General features: G+C 43.8%; 1 protein-coding gene across 4 annotated transcripts in view; it reads right to left on the bottom strand.

Annotated features, from left to right (window-relative positions):
• The window catches only part of UBE3C (ubiquitin protein ligase E3C), a 119,714-nt gene that overhangs the window by 57,219 nt on the left and 40,894 nt on the right, over window positions 1-21,601 (bottom strand). For 3 of the 4 annotated variants that reach the window (XM_027051261.2, XM_053217800.1, XM_027051260.2), the window contains 4 exons: window positions 18,134-18,321; window positions 7,748-7,834; window positions 2,667-2,824; window positions 2,285-2,517 (listed from right to left, as the gene is read on the bottom strand). In XM_027051261.2, the coding sequence (XP_026907062.1) occupies window positions 2,285-2,517; window positions 2,667-2,824; window positions 7,748-7,834; window positions 18,134-18,321 (666 nt within the window). The remainder of the gene's footprint in view (window positions 1-2,284; window positions 2,518-2,666; window positions 2,825-7,747; window positions 7,835-18,133; window positions 18,322-21,601) is intronic. The other variant, XM_053217799.1, reaches the window with a different exon arrangement.

A 21,601-nucleotide genomic window follows, 5' to 3' on the forward strand; every position in this document is an offset into this window, starting at 1 on the left:
CGTAGTCTTCCGAGGGGGATGCAGAGTAGCGGCCGGGTTCGGATGCCGGTTCTATTCACCGGCGGCCATGCGGCCTCATCTGTAAAATGGGGACAATAATGGCATCTTCCTGGCAGAATTAATGTATGTACAGCTCTGAGACTACCGTCTGGGACACGGTATCCACCGGGAGGTAGGTAATTCTTTTGATCTCATGTTCAAGATAATTTTTTCTTGCACGGAAAAAACCCTTTTCTACTCAAAAACTATGCCCCGATTTTTCATCATTTGGGGGGCTCGGCTTAACAGCAGAGAGCATGAAGAAGGTTTCTTTTCCCCAAAGAACAGGAATCCTGTTCAAAAAACTGTCTTTCAAACAATTCTGTTCTAAACCCAGGTCTTTGTAACCACTCGATTTCAAACCTAAAACAATCCCGGACCACAAAAGTGAACCTTCACCCTAATTCCTAAAAACTTCAATCCTTAATCAAGTGGTAATGAGTCATTTTAAGGCAGAAGAAAAAATTCACTACAGAATTTTCATTTACTGCTAAAGCAAAACAAGGCCAGGGGGAAATATCTTACACAGAATTCTTAAATTCTGAGATTTCTAAGTCCTAAAGATAAGCCTGCCATGTGAAAATTATGAGGTTCTCAATAGGTGTTATAAAATAATGAGATTATCTGACCGTGCACACAAACCTGATATCCTACATAATGGAAAGCTTTATTAACAAAGATCCCAGACTTTAATTAAATACTTAAAGAAAAACACATATGCCACCGTAATACACCTATCCAGGAAAAGTTTACATAAGAATTTTAAGTTTTAAATGGGTTAGACAGCTTACTTTTAACTTAGAAAAGTTGCAAAACTGTCACTCCTTAAGAATGGATATATTAAGGGTTCAACATGTGACCTTTAGAGTTTACTTGGGAATGCAGAGATAGGTAATTAAAATAAATTGTGCAAACATATATTACATCAATCTGCACAAATTATAAATTCAATGATGCATTAGTACTGTGTTCAGTGCAATCAAAACATTATCAGTTACTCTCACTGCTACTGATGCTCATGCTCCTAAGTGAAATGTGTTGTAAAATCCGGCACAATGGGCTGGATAGAGACTATCGTGCACTCGTCGGATGAATAAGCAGTCCTTAATTAGCCCATCAGGTTAAGTGCGAGCGTTAATGGGCCTTTCTGAAAGTCTAGCTTGACATCTTTCTCCAAACATGGCCAAGAAGAAAGTTCCATTAGCAATATTAATACAAGCTTAGTTGATCATTTTCATTCAATTAACTTCTTTCAATTAAATAGATAGCTTGACAAAAGCAGTGATAAAAGACCTGGAGGGACAGCTGATGATTTGAGCCGCACATTAGTGCGCGAGGGGTCGCGGGTATCAAATGGACTGTAAATCCAGCATTCAATTTGGAAAATGCACTTCTTCTGCTCCCACTCCCTTAATGAGCGATTTTAGCTGACTGGATGTGTTTGCTGCAGAAATTTCATGGCAAGTCAAGCACCCTCTATCTTTTCTTTTTTTCTACCCTCAGTGATACTCGCACTGGTGGGGATTTCCTGCCAGCATTCCAGCCACCGCAACCCGTAACTTCTCTTTGGGCATGGGTGAAAATGAAGATAGCCTAAAACAATTTACATGCAACTTACATTACACTAAAGACTTTATCACACCTTTTTTTTAAATGTTTTTTGTTGTTGTTGTTGTTTTTAATTTTTGAGAGAGAGAGAGAGTGTGAGCAGGGGAGGGGGCAGAGAGAGGAGACTCAGAATCTGAAGCAGGCTCCAGGCTCTGAAGTGTCAGCACAGAGCCCGACGTGGGGCTTGAACTCACGAACCATGAGATCATGATCAGAGCCGAAGTCAGAGGCTTAACCGACTGAGCCACCCAGGTGCCCCTTATCCCACTTTTCTTAATCAATTTCTCAAGAGATTAAAAAAAAAAATCTGTAAGAGATCTTTTGGTGAAAAATGAAAATGAAAATATTTTAAAATTTTATTTATACTTCATCCGGTCACTAAAAGTACTTAGAGCAACTTAGAAATGATGCATGTAACAATGTAAACACAAGGTTTTAAAAGAAGGCAAAAGCAAAATTAAAATGCATTTTCTTCATTTAAAAAAGTTTTGCAAATTAAGAACGATGCCGGATGCAAACCTGTCCTTCCGTTTTTATGAAATGAATCAAGTCAGGACATGTTTGTACATTGTGTGACCTCCTAAACACACACACACACACACACACACACACACACACACACCCGCATATTCTATACCTTAAATAACTGAATCCATCGCTTCTGTTCCATTTGTATACACTGTTGCATTTCAGAATTAGTCGTAACCCCAATACTTTGAAATGCTGTAATATACTCTTCTCGAACTTCTGGCTTGGTTTCTGGATAAGCCAACTTGATGATCCCTAGGCACGCATCTCGAAGGCAGCGAGACAACATTATCAGCTCTTCTAGGGTAAAAGGCATCATTGACGATTGTCTCTGACCTACAACTGAGAAACACAGTTCAATATTCTATCATACTTGTTTTTTCTCATTTCTCAACACAGTGAGAGGCTTAAGAGGTTTAAAACTTTTCTATCATCTATGAAAACAGACAGGCAGTGAAGCCAAAAAAACCCAGATTCCTCAAAACTCTTACCTTCTATGGGGTCCCCAAAGAACTCACTGTCATGTATGGAAATTAGCGAGTGACTGAACAAAGAGCTGAACAGGTAGAAGAGAGGGATGATTCGATTGGAGTCTTCCAAAGACATAGGGGAGCCCCGAGATATCACCTGGAGCAGTGGCACCATCGACCTTGAAATGGGAGCAAAAAGAACCACAATGACTTTAAGGTCAGTTTTCATTTGGGAATGAGTTAAGACGGGCCGTCAGACAAGCATAATCAGGGAAAATAACATTCCCATTAGCAACTGAACTACTTCAAGGGAAGGCAAGTCCTTCTAACAACATGGGTTCGTAAATAACTCAAATTAAAAAGCAGGACACAACCCACCACTCCTTACTAATGTTCCTGCCACCGTGATCAACTGGACGAATCCAGTCACCGAGCGAGCCAGCGGTCCCCAGAGAGAGGTCATAGTAAGTAACGCCACTGTTAAAGACACAGACTTTATTTCTATGCTGAAAACTGTCCCCTTTCTCCCCTCTCTACTTAACGGATTTAACAAAGTATCAAGTTGGTCTCATGAAAAATTTACCCAGTGACTTACATTTGGGAACATTCAAAACGGCCGAGTATGGAACCCTGACCAGAACCTTCAGGAATAAAGGTTCCCCTCTTCTGTGCTGGGCCTTGTTTCCACTCCGCAAGTTCCCTCACCAGCTCTCGTTAGCGCCCCTGCTTGTACCAGGAGGGCTGATCTCAAGTAAGGCCGTCTGCGGGGCGCCCCAGAGTCTCTGTCACGGGTCAGGAGCTGAGAGCTATACATTTACTTCCGCCACCTGGAACCTGTCCCGTCCTCTCTTGGTCAAATGTGGCCCCTTGTCCTGCTGACCATCCAGGGAACGGAGGGTCACGTGTAAGCACCCCCGCGTCTATCGAGCCCCACGGTCCCCTCAGCGTGTCCCGCCAACCCTGAACAGGCAGGTGTCGTGCGTGATCACCGGCTCATCTTCATCCACGTACGTTTATACTCGAACACTTATTTCCACAAAACCACAGGTGTGAATCAGGTGAACTGTGACCAGGAATAAGGAGCCACAAGTTACCAACCGGTTGCCCACCGCTGCCAAGTTACGTGAGAGCCCGAAGCAGAAGGTAAGGCCAGGCAAATGTACTGTTATTCCTAGTGGGGCTCCGGTGAGCTGGCCTGAGCGGCCTGGAGCGTTAGGGTGTCCACGGGGCCCACTTCAGGGGACAGCACCGCCACCAGCAGGGCCGTGAGAACAGGGACCCAGATGTGCAGCGTGAACTCTGCTGTCCCGCAGAAGAAACACAGCCTGGGCGAGCCGTCCTGCTGTGTGTACCCACAGCACTGGACAGCAGCTCGGTGAAGTGATGGATGTAAGGGGTCTGTCCAAAATAAAAACGCAGTGAGGACGTGCCACAAGGGACAGAGTACAAGCACCCTACCTCGTGGCCAAAGCCAGATGACAAAGAAAGGCTCTTTATGTTAGGATACAAGAGGCGTGGGGGCGCCCTTTGAACCGGCCAGTCCTCCTCCTCCCCAGGGACCCCCCGCCCCCCAAACCTAGTCCTGGGCCATTCACACAGTAAAATCGTGCTGACGTACAGCAGGAAGAAAGTTTAACGTCACGTTTTGTTGTACTAATAAAAGTGGATTGTATCTTTTGGTTCCCTTGCAGAGCTCCCCAAAGAACAGATGACAGTGACGGGCAGATGCTGTTTTGGGGGACACGGGACAGGTCGAGTTCAGGGCTACAAGGTGGAGAAGGTATTTCCTGAACCTGGAAGGGTGAGACACCAGCTTCCAGCTGTTAGCCTGTCAGCAGTCCCCGCCCTTAATCGCCACCACCGGTCACGCACGTATGCGCCAGCACACGTAAGATGCTGACACGCGTTCCCTAAAGGAGAGGAGGGCGATTATTCAACATGAGCTGCTTTTTTCTCCTTGACCCCCATAAGGTAAGCAAAAGGAATGAATCATCTTCATTTTAATGACAGAAACTGTGGCTGGCAAGAAGGGTCAGATGTGTGCCTCTGGTCCCCTCCAGCAGACACGTTTCTTGATTCTCCGCTGACCATTCTTTTGGCCGTAAACACTGACTCAGGTATTCCTCTAAAAACAGGTCAATCACAAAGACTTATGTGCAAATAAAAAGTCCATAATTTACTGTAATGGAAAAGACACTGGTTCAGAACTTGGAGAGCTGGCTGCCACACGAGCATCGCTGGGGCCACGGGTGACCCCTCCCCTCTGGACACGCCCTCTGGACGAGGCTCCCACCCCGGGCTGCAGCAACCACTCCTCCTTGGATCAAGGTTTCTCTGCTACAGAAGTTTCTACTGAATGCTTTCCTGCCTAAAATGAGGTTGGTTTTTTAATATTTTTTTTTTATGGCTTTGGTGGAAGGTTTATTGTTGTTGTTTTCTTAACAGAAAAGGTAGGGAAGGAGCACCTGGCTGGCTCAGTCGGTAGAGCATGCTAAAGTATTTTTTTAAGTTTATTCATTTTGAGGAGAGCGAGAGGGAGAACATCCACGGGGGAAGGGCAGAAAGGGAGACAGAGAGAGAATCCCAAGCCAGCTTCATGCCGCCAGCGCAGAGCCTGACTTGGGGCTCGATCCCATGAACTATGAGGTCATGACCTGAGCCGAAATTGAAAGGCGCTCAACCAACTGAGCCACCCAGGCCCCTCACCTGAAATGAGTTTTAAGAGCAATACTTAGACTACTGTCAGTACTACTTACTACTGGTGTCAGTGTGACAAGAATTCATAATGAGAACAGTCCCCACAGAGTTAGAGACAACGAGGCACCACGCCAGCCTCGGGGCCAGAGAAATGACCGCCCAGGCCGTGACCCGGCAAAGCCCCTCCCGCGATGGTAAAGGGATGTCTCACGACAAAGACAAGCCAGCCAGCCACGTGGTCGTTTGGGGTCAGCTGCACCCCAATCACCCAGGAGCCTGTGAGGTCACAGACCCCTGGGCTTCTAACCCAGGCCGGCGAGACTCGGGGGTCACAAAGAAATGTACGTTTTCACACGCTCGTCATGACCCTTAGAACTCGGAGGTCCCAGCAGAAGTCTTGTTATGAAACGATTTCCAAGCTAACTCAATGCCAGTTTCAGGAAAATCAGGTATTTAAGTTTTAAATTTTACTCCAATGGTAAATTCAAGAAACTTAACAGATTATTAACACAATCCTAGTACGTATCCCATCTTAAGTTTCTTGAGGGACTTTAATTCAATATGGAAAATGAAACCCAAATTCTCCAACTGGCTTCTAAGAAATGAGTTTTAAAACTTTTGCGAAATTCACCAACTTATAAAGTAGTATTAGCAGTTTGCTGTAATTAATAACACCTCATTTTCCTTCACACCACGACCCCACCTCCTTACAAGCCAGACACTGTGCACCCCAGGCGGCCGTCAGGCACAGCGTGGGCTGGGGCACGTCGCTAAGCTGAAACACTCGGAGCCCGAAGATCACTTCCTGCCCCATCGATCCCTGATCTTTTGCGCTAAACAAACCTGTCATGCGCCAAGGCCGGCACAGCTGTAAGTGGCTGAAAGGCACCAAAAAACGAAACCAAACACACATGAAAGCCCTACATTTTTATCTGAGAAGGAAAGGATGTAAAAGAATTTCTCTAGACACTAAGGCATCCAAGGTTCTCTCCCATCTTGGCCGCTCCTCCCTGTTCATGTCACCTCTAGGAGTGTCATCAGCTGCTGCGGGATCATTATAAGCTCCCTCTGCTCACTCCAGATGCAGTAACATTAAACGAAGAAAACCAAGTATGTCACTCAAAGTAAAACTATCAACGAACTGACATCCCCTCTTATTGTAAGACTAGCTTGTACAGATGCCTCGCATACGGTCTCCTGCTGCCCAGGAGCTGACCGGGAGACAAAGGCAGCAAACGTGGTCGTCCTTTCTCTGTGTGTCACCACCTGACACCTCTCAGACCAGCCCGGTGCATGTCTGCATTTTGGGCACCTCATCCTCACTCACCAAAAACTGTTTCAACTTCCTGTCGAAGGGAGGGAGGGAGGGGAAGGGAAGGGAGGGAGGGGAAGGGAAGGGAAAGGGCAGGGTGGGGCGGGGCGAGAGAGGCGGGCAATGCCAAGGCAATGCCTTCCAAACTCTCGCCCTGAAGGTGAGATGTGTCTGTCCTTCGTCAGACAGGCCAGACAGGCTGCAGGCCGCTGTCACTGCCAGCACAGTGAGCTGCATTCTGGAAGTGCAGTCTCTGGTTGCCTGAGCCACACGCTTCATTTTCGCTGTTACGGCAGAGAGGGGTTGGCAGAGAGGGGTTAGCGCGGACTTCTGATGGAGGAGAGATTCGATGGGACGCTAGGCTACGTCAGCTCACCATGAAGGATGTGTGAACATTAAATTCTCTGCTTAGTACACATCCAATTAAAATGTGTATATTAAAGATTCTAGAACTTAAGTTACATGCCGATTCATATAAGAAAAACCATGGGGGAGGGGAAGGAAAAAAAGAAGTTAGGGAGGGAGGGAGCCAAACCATCAGAGACTCTTAAAAACTGAGGAAAAACTGAGGGTTGATGGGGGGTGGGAGGGAGGGGAGGGTGGGTGATGGGCATTGAGGAGGGCACCTAGTGGGATGAGCACTGGGTGTTGTAGGGAAACCAATTTGACAATAAATTTCATATTAAAAAAAAAAAGAAAGAAAAACCTAATTACACAAACAAAAGTTTCAAAAAGCAACTTCTCTAATATTTTACGTTTTAATGTCTGTAATGGTGTTAAATTTGCTTCAGCTCTATATTTTCACTACCAAAAATATATGAAAGTCATATGGAGCAAAGAAATACCAAGCCTGTGGTTGAAAAAAAATGACTAGGATTTTAAAAACAAATGTACTTTCAAATAAAGCCATCCGCTTAATATATACAGATAACTGTAAATTAGGCATTAATTTCTTTTTATAAAATTGAGACCACCTAGAATTTTTCTTACATAAAATAGTACTTTAAAATACCATCTTACAATATCTTTATTAGGTCACGACTTCCCACGTGCTTCAAGTTAAGCTCAATTTATAAGTCCACGCAGCACATACCCTGTGATCGTCCGTGTTGTCATAGAAGATATGAGAAACCACAGGTGTCTCAGAAACCTGGCATTAAAGGCTAAACTGTAGAGAAGCCTAAAAAGGAATGGGGGTAAAAAAGTGAGAATAAGTGCACATTCATTCAATATATTTCTTCAAAATTAAAGAAAGCTATAAACAAAAGATAAATGTACAATTCAGAAAATGTCTGTATTAACCCACAAACAGCATGCTTCCCACCCCGGGCTGCTTGCTGAGTGTGACCGGGAGTCACTGGTGAGTCCCAGACGCCATCGGTCCACGTGCATGCTCCAGAGCAACGGTCCTGCACCAAGAGAAGGACACGGGCTGCTTCAGAGCAAATACCATGTGTTACTAACATATATTTAACATTTTGAAACCGCTGCCTCGTTTTAAGTCATCATTCTTGAAACAAACATATAAATACATGTTTTTTAACGTTAACTAATATGTCAAAATTCAAATGGGGCACCTGGGTGGCTCCATCGGTTAAGCATCAGACTTGATTTCGGCTCAAGTCATGATCTGACGGTTTATGGGATCAAGCCCCACAATGGGGCTCTCCCTCTCTGCCTTTCCCCGGCATGTGCACATGCACACACACACTCTCAAAACAAGTAAACAAACAAAAATAAATAAAAGTATATTTTAAAGGTTTTTAAAAACCCTCCCGTATAATATCGACTTGATTAAAAAGCCTAAAAACCTTTGGGGATAAAGGCAGAGGCTTACCAAACTCTAACTCCATGGTGCACAGTGCCTGTGTGTAATAGGACATACTTGCTCATTACAGTGTTGTAATCAGAAAAAAACTTGCATAAAACAGTTTTAGAAGTGTAGGAGTCAAAAACTAAATTTCAAACTTGTGGAATTAAATGACAGTAAAAATGGTTTAGGATAGTAGGAAAACAGGGTTTTAAGAAAGGAATGTCACCTTACTTTAGAATCATCTTAGAACAAGAAAGTAGAAGGGCAAAAACAAAGGTGGTTTTTGCAGAACCAAGGAACATAAACGTGGTCAGCGGCATGAGAGGACACGTTAGGGAGGATTCTGGAAGGAGAACGTGCAGATGAAGCTCCTAGGAGAGCAGAACCCCACGTTTCAAGTGCCTGTGGACCAAGCACCAGTCCTACACCTGTTGGGTGGGGTGCCAAAGCTCACACTGAGTCACCTCCGAGCCGGAATCCGACCCCAATTTGTCAAGCCGGCTCGTGGCAAGAACCAGTGCCAGACTCCGGAGTAACAGAGGGCCCTTCGGTCTCCTCAGGGGTGTGGCCACAAGCCCCAGCGGCCCCGAGACCGCTTCTACTTCTCATAAGAAACGACCACGAACAATGAGGGGCGCCTGGGGGGGGGGGGGGGCTGTCGGTTAAGCGTCCGACTCTTGATTTCAGCTCAGGTCATGATCCCACGATTTGTGAGATCGAGCCCCAGGTCGGGCTCTGCGCTAATGAAGACAGCTCTCTCTCCGGGTGCTCCCTCCCCCCCGCCCCTCCCTGGCTCATTCTCTCTCTCTCTCAAAACAGATAAATAAGCTTAAAAAAATAGTGCCTGCTCCATCTCTGAGATATTTAAAATGCTTACCACACACCTAACACGTGAAGAGTGTTAAATGTTGACTTTCCTGCCTTTACGGACTTTCACAGACTATGAAGGATGTCCAAACAACCACAGGTAAAACAAAGAGAGAAAAAAGCTACAAAAAACCCAAACTTACAGCATAGAAGAATTCTAGAAGGTCATATTTGCTCGCCTTGTTAGTTCTTTCAAAAATACATTATCTAGTGTAATTTTACTGATAGCAACAAGATTACTTAAAATCGTGTTAAATATAAATACTGAAACTCAAGCACGTGAGAAATGCGAGAGATTCCGTATTTTCATCTCGTGTCTCCTTTGCTCTTCTCTCTTAAGAGCAACACAACGACACAGCCAAAGAGCACTGGCAACATTTCCTGCTATCTTCCCACAGACACCCAGACTTAACACCCTGGGACACATCTCCAGATACGAGGTGTGCACACACAAGCAGAAAGGCATCTCCCAGCACACCGTCTGGCAGCGCAGTCCCCCTTACGACTATCATTACCATCTTTCCACAAAAAGATCTATGCTTCTGAAACACCATTTTAATGGCCACATAGCAAACGTTGTATTTCAGATTTAACTTTGAAAGAACTGCATTACCTAAATTAATCAGTAGGCAAAAATAAAACAGATTATTAAACATGTTTATAAATTACAGAGGTGCCTGGGTGGCTCAGTCAGTTAGGCGTCTGACTCTTGATTCCAGCTCAGGGCATGATCTCATGGTTGTGAGGGCTCCTCGCTGACAGTGAGAAGCCTGCCTGGGATTCCCCCGCCCTGCTCACACTCTCTCTCGCGCTCTCTCAAAATAAATAAATAAACATTTTACAGAAACATTTTTATAAATCACTGAAGGTTATTTAGTTTGGGGCTTTACTGCTAAAAGGTAAGGAAGTAACATGTTCTTTATGTAAACTGGGATATATTCCAAATTACCCATGACGTTTTATTTAGCTGAGATAAACCTATGGGTTAATTAGTAAAGGGCAACATTTTCAACCCAGGTCATAAATTCAGGCCTGTTGTCTGCAGGACTATTAAGTTATTAAAGAGGACACGGTGGGGGACACCAGCTCACACACAGGCAGGAGAGGCATTCTCAGACACCTCCTCCGCACATAAAGGTGTCACAGGTAAAAGAAATATGACAAGTCACCACCCAGAGTCCATTCGCCTCTTGCAGACACAGGTACAGACGTAGTGCCTTTCCTGCTGAAAGTATCACGTTATTGACAAGAGTAGTATTAAAATACATACGTAACGTTTCACCCCCGAGAAAATATAAGATTGAAAGTAAATTCTAAATTTCCTTAATTACTATAAAAGTTTTAAGGCGTATTTCAGTTTGAGGCAACTGGCCAAAAAAGTTTTCTTCACAAACTGAAAACTCAGAATCAAGAGAAGCTTCAGGCATGCAGCTCTATTAACGTTCCAGTGCTAAGACCACACAGGTTTACACAGACCATTCCCCTCTTCCTGACAAGTGCTTTTATTTAAAATTGAACAGACTGAACTTTCCCTCATACTACAGTCTCATTAAAATGGGGGAAGGGGCGCCTGGGTGTCTCAGTCCGTTAGGTGTCCGACTTCAGCTCAGGTCATGATCTCACAGCTCGTGGGTTCGAGCCCCGCGTCGGGCTCTGTGCTGACAGCTCAGAGCCTGGAGCCTGCTTCTGCTTCTGCGTCTCCCTCTCTCTCTGCCCCTAACCCACTCACGCCCCGTCTCTATCAAAAAATGGATAAACGTTAAAAAAAACATTTTTTTTTAAAGATGGGGGAAAACACGGGCGCCTGGGTGTCTCAGTCCGTTAGGTGTCCGACTTCAGCTCAGGTCATGATCTCACAGCTCGTGGGTTCGAGCCCCGCGTCGGGCTCTGTGCTGACAGCTCAGAGCCTGGAGCCTGCTTCGGATTCTGTGTCTCCTTCTCTCTGCCCCTCCTCTATTCCTGCTCTATCCCTCTCTCAAAAATAAACAAACATCAATAAATAAAATAAATAAAATAAAATAAAATAAAACAAAACAAAACAAAATAAAATAAAATAAAATAAAATAAAACAAAACTGGGAAAACAGCATTAATGACCTTCGGTGCTTTCCTTATCATTCCTTAACACCACTCTTAAAAAATACACTCAAGTAGATCAACACAGCCTTCATGTGTGCTTTTGCCAAGCTGACTTGTATTTCCTGTGAATCAATTATCACTCATAAAAATCTAGAAAATTCTTAGAAGTTTCAAAACTCACTCACTGCTAAATGTGACCAAATCAACACCACTTTATTAACTAGATGTGTCTAACAATAACTACTATCAATTTCTTTATAATCTATACATGACTTCAAAATAGATTTAATAATAAAGTCATTATGTGCTGAAATGTTTAGAAGCTCACAAATCTTATCTGACTTTTACAACAGAAAATTTTAACATGAATCAGTAGCAAATTAAATGTATTGATTATACAGAAAATATCACTGATAATAAAAGCAAGCATGAAGTCACAGGCAAAAAATAAATTTGTTTCTCTGTAGGGAGATAACCTCAGTATTTTCAAAAGAAATGATAAAAATGTATTTACAAAAACAAGAACAGCATAATCTAAACTATAAAATAGAACACAAATCTGTTATTTTTTTCCACTGAAGTCATGTGCAGAATCATTCTATTTCAAATTATTACATATATGAGCTTATGAATCAGAGCTAAGGAGTGTGTTATCACACTCAGAAAACTGATGAGGCAACAGCCATGCATTTTCAAAGCACACAATTAGCTACATCACAACCATTAATAACATAAGACACAATTAAGCTGGCTCATTCTATTAGTTTTTCTTAGAAAAATCAAGCACAGGGGCACCTGGGGGGCTCAGTCAGTGGAGCATCCGACTTCAGCTCAGGTCATGATCTCACAGTTCATGAATTTGAGCCACACATCGGGCTTTGTGCTGACAGCTCAGAGCCTCGAGCCTGCTTCCCATTCTGTGTCTCCTCCCTCTCTCTGCCCCTCCTCCTTGCTTGTGCTCTCTCAAAAAAAAATAAAATGTTTAAAAAAATTTATATATATATATAAAAAAGAAAGAAAGAAAAATCAAGCACATGTTGCAATAAAATTGATCTGGGAGGCCTTAGGATTTGATGTCTTTACAAGAAAACCACAGGCAAATTATAATATCAACCTTTGTGATCTCTAAGGCATTAGCTTTAAAACTTCATTTCAAAGGTTTTAGAAATCCATGGAACAGGAGAGCTAAGCCCCAAGAACTAGCCCGTCTGCATACCCGGACTGTAAGCCCACCTCCTGACATCAGTACTTTACCAGAAGTATCGACCCTAAAATGAAAATTTCACTGCAAGCTGGAGTTACAGGTGACATCTCACTAAATAACTCAGGAAGGCTTCTTTTTTTAAAAAAAGGTTTATTTTATTCATTTTGAGAGAGAGAGAGACAGCATGGGGGGGGCAGAGAGAGAGAGGGAGAAAGAGAGAGGGAGAAAGAGAATCTGAAGCAGGCTCTGGACTGTCAGCGCAGAGCCCAATGTGGGGCTCAAACTCACGAACTGTAAGATCACGACCTGAGCCAAAATCAAGAGTTGGACACTTGACCAACTGAGCCCCCCAGACACCCCAAGAAGGCTTCTGACAGATGATCACCTTAGCATGAATCTAACAGACGATTCGGCCAGGAAAGATAAGGCACAGAGGGAAGAGGCATTCTGGACAGAGTCCAGCAGGGGCAAAAGGCGAGAGGCATGAAACTCGGTGGAGGCGAGGCCACACAAGCATGGTTGGGGCAAAAGCATTTTGTAGCTACAAATAAAGTTAGAGAGGTAACCGAACGTTCGATAAGGAAAGGATAACGAACAAATCCATAAACTAAGGAATGTGAATTTTTCCTGAAAGCAAAGGGGACGCCAGGCGGACACCTGAGCCGGAGAGTAACAGGGTTGTGTCTCTGGCGACACGGGGCACAGAGAATACAGCACCCACGCACCACGGGGACTGAATGCATGTGGAGGATTACCAAGAAAGGAGCGAATCCAAGCCCAAGGCCACAGCAGCGCGGTCCAACAGAACTTTCTGCGATGCCGGAAAGGGTCTCTGCCACGCGATCCGACGCGGTGGCCGCTGGCCAGCCACACGTGACTACTGAGCGCTTGAAATGTGGCAAGCGGTGGGGCCGAGGAACTGGGTTTGTATTTTTATTTCATCTGAATTGAAGCGAAGCAGCCACATTTTGCTAGTGGCTCCCCAGCATGAGCCCCAGATTTTGGAGAAAAATGCTCAACTCAATCTGAGGCAGTGTAGAATGCGCTGAGGACAGCCCCCGTTAAGCAGTTAAATAGGAGTCTGGAGTTCCCAAACGTGGCTGAAGCCACTTCTATCACTCAGAGAAGCAAATAAGTAGGACAAAACTGAGGAAGTGAAGAGCAAAAGAAGCGAGTCAAAGAAGTTCAGGAAACGCTGAAACACAGAGACAAAGAGCCGCCCGCGGAGGAAACGGAGAAAAAGCCCAGCAGCAAAGGAAACTTCCCGAGAACAGCATCTGCGAAGGTGATGGGTGAAGGAGGTTCAAGAAGAAAGAGGAGGGGCAGATGCCGTGCAGAAGGTCATGGGGGGGGGGGGGGACGCTGGAGGGGCACTGGGGTGTCTCCGCTCAGCGGGGTGAGGCGCGGCCACCGACGGGCAGAAGGGCACCGTCCTCGGCTCAACCCGCAACGCTTCCGAACAACAGAACTCCATTCGATGAAAACACTAACCCACTGGCCACCAAGCCAGGTTCGGAGTCAGCCAGGGTTAGAGCTGGGCGCTGGACACTGGCCGCCCCCAAGTGTCCACTTAATGCTCACTTTGCTGGGCTTAGTTCTCTGGATACTGGGAGACTGACTTCTTTCTTTTCCTTCTCACCACATGGCCACTTAGTATTTACTCATATTAAAAAGAGTGAATACATTTTCTTTCTTAAGATTTTATTTTATTTTTATTTTTTAATTTCAATATTTATTTTTGAGAGACAGAGACAGAGAGAGAGTGTGAGTGGGGGGGAGGGGCAGAGAGAGAGGGAGAAACAGAATCCGAAGCAGGTTCCAGGGTCCGAGCTGTGAGCCCAGAGCCCGACACGAGGCTCGAACTCACGCACTGTGAGATCATGACCTGAGACGAAGTCGGTCGCTCACCCGACTGAGCCACCCAGGCGCCCCAAAGATTTTATTTTTAAGTAATCTCTACACCCAACGTGGGGCTTGAACTCACGACCTGGAGATCAAGAGTTGCACACTCCACTGAGTCAGCCAGGCACCAAGAATACATTTTCTTAAGGAAAAACTAGTTTTACATCCAAATATTTATTCGAATTCCCAAGTCCACTGGTAAGATTTACAAATTCTCTCTCATAAAAGTCGGTGGCAAACTCATTTATTATGGCGCTGTTAAAAATTTAAGTAATTCACATGACCTGGAACTCAAAACCGTATCAGAAAGAAATGGCAAAAAGTCCGTGCTGCCCCTGCCTTGGTCCCCAAAGCACAGCCAGACATGTCAATACTCATTTTTGTGAATTTCCTGTGTACGCGTCCAAGACTTTTCATGCAAATACAAAAATACATTTCTCCTTTTTCCACATTTCTGACACAAAAGTAGGTTATTATTTATATTCTGTATCTTCCTTTTTTTCACTTGAACATATACCTTGGAAATCTTACCACATCAATGTAAAAAGGGCTTTCATATTCCTCTAACATCCTGACAATCAGAAGAAAAAGAAAAAAAAGAAAAAGAAGAAAAAAAAAAAAAACATCCTGACAATCAACATTAAACAGAAATTAAGACTGCAAATCCCAACCTTGAAAATAGGAGGGATTTATACAAGCCCTGGAGGCGCTGAGAGTGAGTTATCGGCCCTGGAATTTACTAATCATCTTTTAAATACCTTAAAACAACAACAACCCACAAATCCTGAAAGCAGTTAAAATCTACAACAGTTAGAGTAAGCCTATTTGCTTTCATGAGCTAAGAAAAACATTCTAAATACTTAAACCCTAATATATTTAAACCATAAATAAAATTCCTAGAGTAGTTTCTTAGAGGAAATAGGTGCTGTACTCATAAAAAAGGCTACGTATAAAGCTCCTTTACCCATTAAACACCTTTTGGAAACAGTTCACCAGCGAACCTCAGAGCAGGGCACTGGTGCATTTAGCTCCAGTAATTACTGTCCAAAGCAGTGGACTTTGTGCGACAATAAAAGCGAGCGTCCCAGTTCGGCTGCTATGATCCTCAGAACTCACATCCTGCTCTAATGCAATTAGCCTACAGAGAGCTAATTACCTAACCGAGGGGTGGCAGTCTCACTGCCCTCTTACTTCCTCCAGCAGTAATAAACACCGGGGCTAAGACAGCACCTAATTAGCTGGCTGTATTAGTGTTTACAAGGCAGTTTCAGCTGATGATGTGTTCTCTGCATACAGTTCATTTCAAAGAATGCTTTCCTAGCCAAAAGAAACAGCTCTTTTCATGTTACAGGACAGCATTTTACAAAACCAGAAGAGGATTCTTTAGGGTAACATAAATCATCTGACATAACACAAGAGTTACCAACAACAGACAGCGCCTTTCAGCAGGCCGCTGGATGACACGGGTCCCTTAGCTCCTACCGGGGCCGGTGCGGATTCCTGCCCCATGTGCTCTGTTAAATACTTTTCTGTTAAATTTTCAAGCAACCACTAACCTATCGCTCAAAGTAAAGAAAAATGTTTCCAGATTATAGGCACGCTTACCTAAACACAAATCAGCCACATTTTAATTTGTATGTGTTGTTTTGTCCCTTCCAAAAGCTTATTTCAAAGTTTAGAAAAACAAAAATGTCAGAGTGCTGGAGTAAGTTGTCAAGGGCAAGCTGGTAAAAAGTCCTACAGGGAAGCCGAAGAGACATGTAACATACCGGGTCTACAGTGCAGGCATGAGTCCAATGGGTTTGTCTGTTTGTTTGTTTGTTTGTTTGAAATAGACTTTGTTTTATTTTTATTTATTTACTTTTAAACCTTAGGTTCAAATGGGTTTTTTTTTTTGTAATATTTATTTTTGAGAGAGAGAGAGAGAGACAGACAGAAAGTGAGCAGGGGCGGGGCAGAGAGAGGGGGACAGAGGATCCCCAGCAGGCTCTGCGCTGACAGCACAGAGCCCGACATGGGGCTTGAACTCAAGAACCGCAAGATCATGACCTGAGCAAGTCAGACGTTTAACTGACTGAACCACCCAGGTGCCCTGATTTTATTTTATTTTATTTTATTTCATCTTATTATTTCATTTCATTTCATTTCAGAGAGAGAGAGAGAGTGCGTGAGCAGGGGAGAGGGGCAGAGGTAGAGCCAGAGAAGCCTAGGTAGGCTCCACACCTGGAGTAGAGCCCGATGTGGGGCCTGATCCATGACCCTGGGGTCATGACCTGAGCTGAAATCAAGAGCAGGACACTCAACTGACTGAGTCACCCAGGGTCCTTGAATCCAATGTCTAAAAAAGGTGGCTAAGACTAAACTCCACTTCCGCTGCCAAAATACTCTAAGAAAACAAGCTTATTTACAGGCCACTTGAAAGCCTCACAGGCCAGGGAAACAGACTCACAAAGGATCAGTTGGTTTAGAAAAGAAAAACAAACTTTCATTTTCCACAAAACGCCTGCACACTTGAATATTCTGTATCATATCTCATCAGAAAGTAGCCGGCAGGGGTGCCGGGGGGGGGGGGGGGGGGGGGGGGGCTCAGTTGGCTGAGTGTCTGACCCTTGGTTTTGGCTCAGCTCACGATCTCACGGATCGTGAGTTCAAGCCCCGCATCAGGCTGGCAGCGTGTAGCCTGCGTGGGATCCTCTCTCCGTTCTCTCTCTGTCCCTCCCCTGCTTGCTCTCTTTCTCTCTAAACGTTTGGTAGAATTCCCCTAGAAAGCCATCCAGCCCTGGACTCTTGTTTTTTGGGAGATTTCTGATTACGAATTCAATTTCTTTACTGGTGACAGGTCTGCTCAAAGTTTCTATTTCTTCCTATTTCAGTTTTGATAGTTTATATGTTTCTAAGAATTTGTCCACTTCTTCCAGACTACCCGACTTATTGGCATATAATTGCTCGTAATATTCTCTTATTATTGTTCGTATTTCCGCTGTGTTGGTTGCGATCTCTCCTCTTTCATTCTTGATTTTATTTACTAGGGTCCTTTCCTTCTTCTTTTTGATCAAACTGGCTAATAAAGGCTTATCAATTTTGTCAATTCTTTCAAAGAACCAGCTCCTGCTTTCACTGATCTCTTCTACTGTTTTTGTTTTTAATTTCAATAGCATTGATTTCTGGTCTAATCTTTATTATTTCCCGTCTGCTGATGGTTTGGAGTTTTATTTGCTATTCTTTTTCCAGCTCTTTAAGGTGTAAGGTTAACATTCTCTCTCTCTAAATAAATAAATAAATAAACTTTAAAAAACAGCAGATAAGGGGCACCTGAGTGGCTCAGTCGGTTAAGCATCCGACTTCGGCTCAGGTCATGATCTCACGGTTCGTGCGTTCGAGCCCCACGTGGGGCTCTGTGCTGGCAGCTCGGAGCCTGGAGCCTGCTTCAGATTCTGTGTCTCCCTGTCTCTCTGTTCCTCCCCAGCTCACACTCTGTCTGTCTGTCTCTCAAACATAAATAAAGAATAAAAACAACAACAGCACATAAAGCGGACACAGATGAAGCCTGGGCAAACCACCGGGGGGAGGAAAGCGCACTTTGGTGTTCACATGGTGACCACAGCGGAGACTTGCCTGACTTTGGGCACCGCCATCCGATGCTGCACCATAAGCGTGTGGCCGATGGACGCCATCAGAGCGAAGGCCTCCTCGCTGGCTGAGTCCCGCCAGACCAGGTTTAACAGGGTGTTGGTCTGCTGTTTCGTGTCCAACTTCTTCAGACACTCCTCTGTTATGTAAGGTACGGACAGCCTCCCATCCTCCTAAAACACACCAGATAAACTGCTCTAAGTGAACGACGTGTTATTAGAAATGACCCTCTACGCTCCCAACACACATAACATCTTACTTTACTTCAAGTAAAAATACGAAAGATCCATTACCTAAAAGTTACCCACATCACAACGAACGTATCAATCTCTCTCCGAATCAAATTCTCCAGAGATCCATAGTCACTGTCTATCTTAGGCACTAATTTTGCCCAGCATAACAACACAGGAACGGTAAATGCTCAGTTTTTGCCTACCGATGGGACAATATTTTCAGTACTGACATTTTAAGAAACGTTTATTTCATATTTTTAGATGCCATTGTACTAAGCATACATGTGTGGGAAAATATTCTCATGTGACAGAACCTCCACTTTAAATCATTTAGGAGATCACAGGTTAAGCAAAAATAGGATATCAAAGAATTTATTTTTTTCTATCTTAATTTCTTTAAAGATCTGATTCACCGATTAAAACCTGAACTAAGATGTTATGCATTTACCTATTTGGGGTATTAATCAAAGATATATCCTTGTTTCATAGATGTATGCATATATCCAAGTATATATTAATATAGACATATATACACAACACTGGATATTGTTGACTGCCCTGCTTGGAAACTTAGACTGGTATAATCTATGTAATTTATAATAATCTACCAAATAAAACATTGCTTTAGATAAAAGTAATAAATTCTACCTGCCAACCTCAAATCTGTAAATAACATGCACCTAATGAAAGGAGTTAGAACACTGGTACTATTTAGTAGTGCACACATTTGAAGTAAATTACACACAAAGAACTGAACCAATTACACAGAAACCCAAGAGTCTATAAACAGTGAAGTCTGGGGGCGCCTGGGTGGCTCAGTCAGTTTAGCGTCCGACTTCGGCTCAGGTCATCATCTCACGGTTCATGGGTTTGAGCCCCGCACTGGGCTCTGTGCCGACAGCTCGGAGCCTGGAGCCTGGAGCCTGCTTCGGATTCTGCGTCTCCCTCTCTTTCTCTTCCTCCCCTGCTCTCACTCTGTCTCTCTCTCTCTCTCAAAAATAAATAAAGATTAAAAAAAAAATTAAAAAAAAAAAAAAACAGTGAAGTCTAACTCTGGAAAAATCCTATTTGATCAAATTAGATTCTAAATAATTATCATAGGAAAGAAAAGGCAATGTATAAGCAGCCATCAGAAGATGTGACCCAAAAATAAAGATTTTAAGTCAGTCTGTAAGTACCTGGCCTACACCCGGGTCACTGGTTGTGAACCCAAATGTGGACAGGAAAGAAGTGATAATAACCAAGGCCAGGGAAAAATGAAGAGAAAAAGAGTGAAAAAGAAATGGAAGTACAAAGTTATATATCTAATAAAATAGACCTTGAAACCCTTGTGTATTACACAAGAGAAATAAAGTGGAGTAAAACTCCCCCCCCCCCCGAATGTAGGTAACAAAATCAAGCTGCACTTTTTACATATTATAAAACTGTAACCACGAGCAAGTGAGCTCAGTGTTTTCTGCTTCCTGTGTCTTCATATCCCACTGTCACGTCTGTGTCCCCAGTGAGGAGGGGTTTCCTAACATCCCTCCAGCAGACAGACATAGCCCCATCCTTCACTTAGGTACAAATTATATTGTGTATAAACAGCATTTTAATTTCACAGATTCTCTAGAAGGTAATTAAGCATTAAAAAAAATGTCTTCTATGGGGCGCCTGGGTGGCTCAGTCGGTGAAGCGTCCGACTTCAGCTCAGGTCATGATCTCGCGGCTTGTGAGTTCCGAGCCCCCCCATCAGGCTCTGTGCTGACAGCTCGGGAGCCTGCAGCCTGCTTCGGATTCTGTGTCTCCCTCACTCTCTGCCCCACTTCCACTCACGCTCTCTCCCTGTCACTCAAAAAATGAATAAACGTTAAAAAAAATTTTTTTTTAAGTGTTTTCTAGAAACAAAAGTTTTGGGGCGCCTGGGTGGCTCAGTCGGTTAAGCGTCTGACTTCAGCTCAGGTCATGATCTCACAGCTTGTGAGTTCGAGCCCCGTGTTGGGCTCTGTGCTGACAGCTCGGAGCTTTGGAGCCTGCTTCGGATTCTGTGTCTCCCCCTCTATCTGCCCCGTCCTGCTCATGCTCTGTGTCTCTCTGTCTCTCGATAGTAAATAAATGTTAAAAAAAAAAAAAAAAAAAAAAATTTTTTTAATAAAATAAAATTAAAATAAAAACAAAAGTTTTATCTACATTCCAGCTACAGAATCCCACTTTTTCTTTTTTTTACCGTAAGAAAAATTCACATTTTGGTGTGCAGTTCTGAGCTTGGACGGGTGCAGGAGTCCCAGCACCCACCGAAACATTCCGTTCGGCCCCTCTGTAATCAACCAGCCCTTCCCCCAGCCATAAGCTTAGGGCAATGACTAACGTGTGTTCTCGTACTGTTAGGACTGTTTTCATCTCTGCTAACAAAGCTATGTGTGTCCAGAAGGCAGTACTAACAAGCCTTTCACTGACTTCCCCTGGAAAACCCAACCACTCCTCGGTATATTCGTCCTGGGATTCCATTTGGTATTAATCAACAGGAAATTCCCTAACAAAAAAATATAACGTTTAATTGAAACCTATTACGGCCATATCTCAAGTTATTTCAATTCTGTAAGAAGAGCAAAAGAGGCCAGCAGCAGATATATCACTGAAGACATAAATTATGTGTATCATGCGAAGCTTTTTATTCCTTGGAAAGACACTGCAGATCACGCTGAGTAAGAAACAGGAGAAAAGGACTTACACTGCATGTGATGACGCACTCGCAATTCACTTTCAAATGAATCGTTACGCCTGCCATCCACAAAACTGGCAAAAATTAACAGGAGACGTGACTTGGCGTTCACAAGACAGGGTAAGGGAGAACTTAACCTTTTTCTTCCCCTTGGGGTTGGGCGAAGGGTGGGGGGCAGCAGCTGCTGATGGGCCGGGCTTCTGCGCAGACCATGAAAATGCTCTATCAGAGTGGTGGTGGCTGCACTTAGGTTAATATACTGAGAAATCACTGAACTGCACATCATTTTTTTAAAAGGGTAAATTTTATGGTAAAGTGTATCTCCATAAAGCTGCTATAAAAAAATTCTTAAAAATAAAACAGTGCTTGGTGCACAGTGAATGCCCTTCCTGAAAACTAGGAACTTAACCTTTCAATCCAACAATTTCAGCTCTAGGAAATATCTCCTAAGTAACAAGTTAATGCACAGTATGGCCTACTTTGCATGAAAACCCCACATGGACTTGTACGCAGGAGAAG

This window comes from Acinonyx jubatus, chromosome A2 (assembly GCF_027475565.1).
Source record: "Acinonyx jubatus isolate Ajub_Pintada_27869175 chromosome A2, VMU_Ajub_asm_v1.0, whole genome shotgun sequence".
Classification (NCBI taxonomy): Eukaryota; Metazoa; Chordata; class Mammalia; order Carnivora; family Felidae; genus Acinonyx; species Acinonyx jubatus.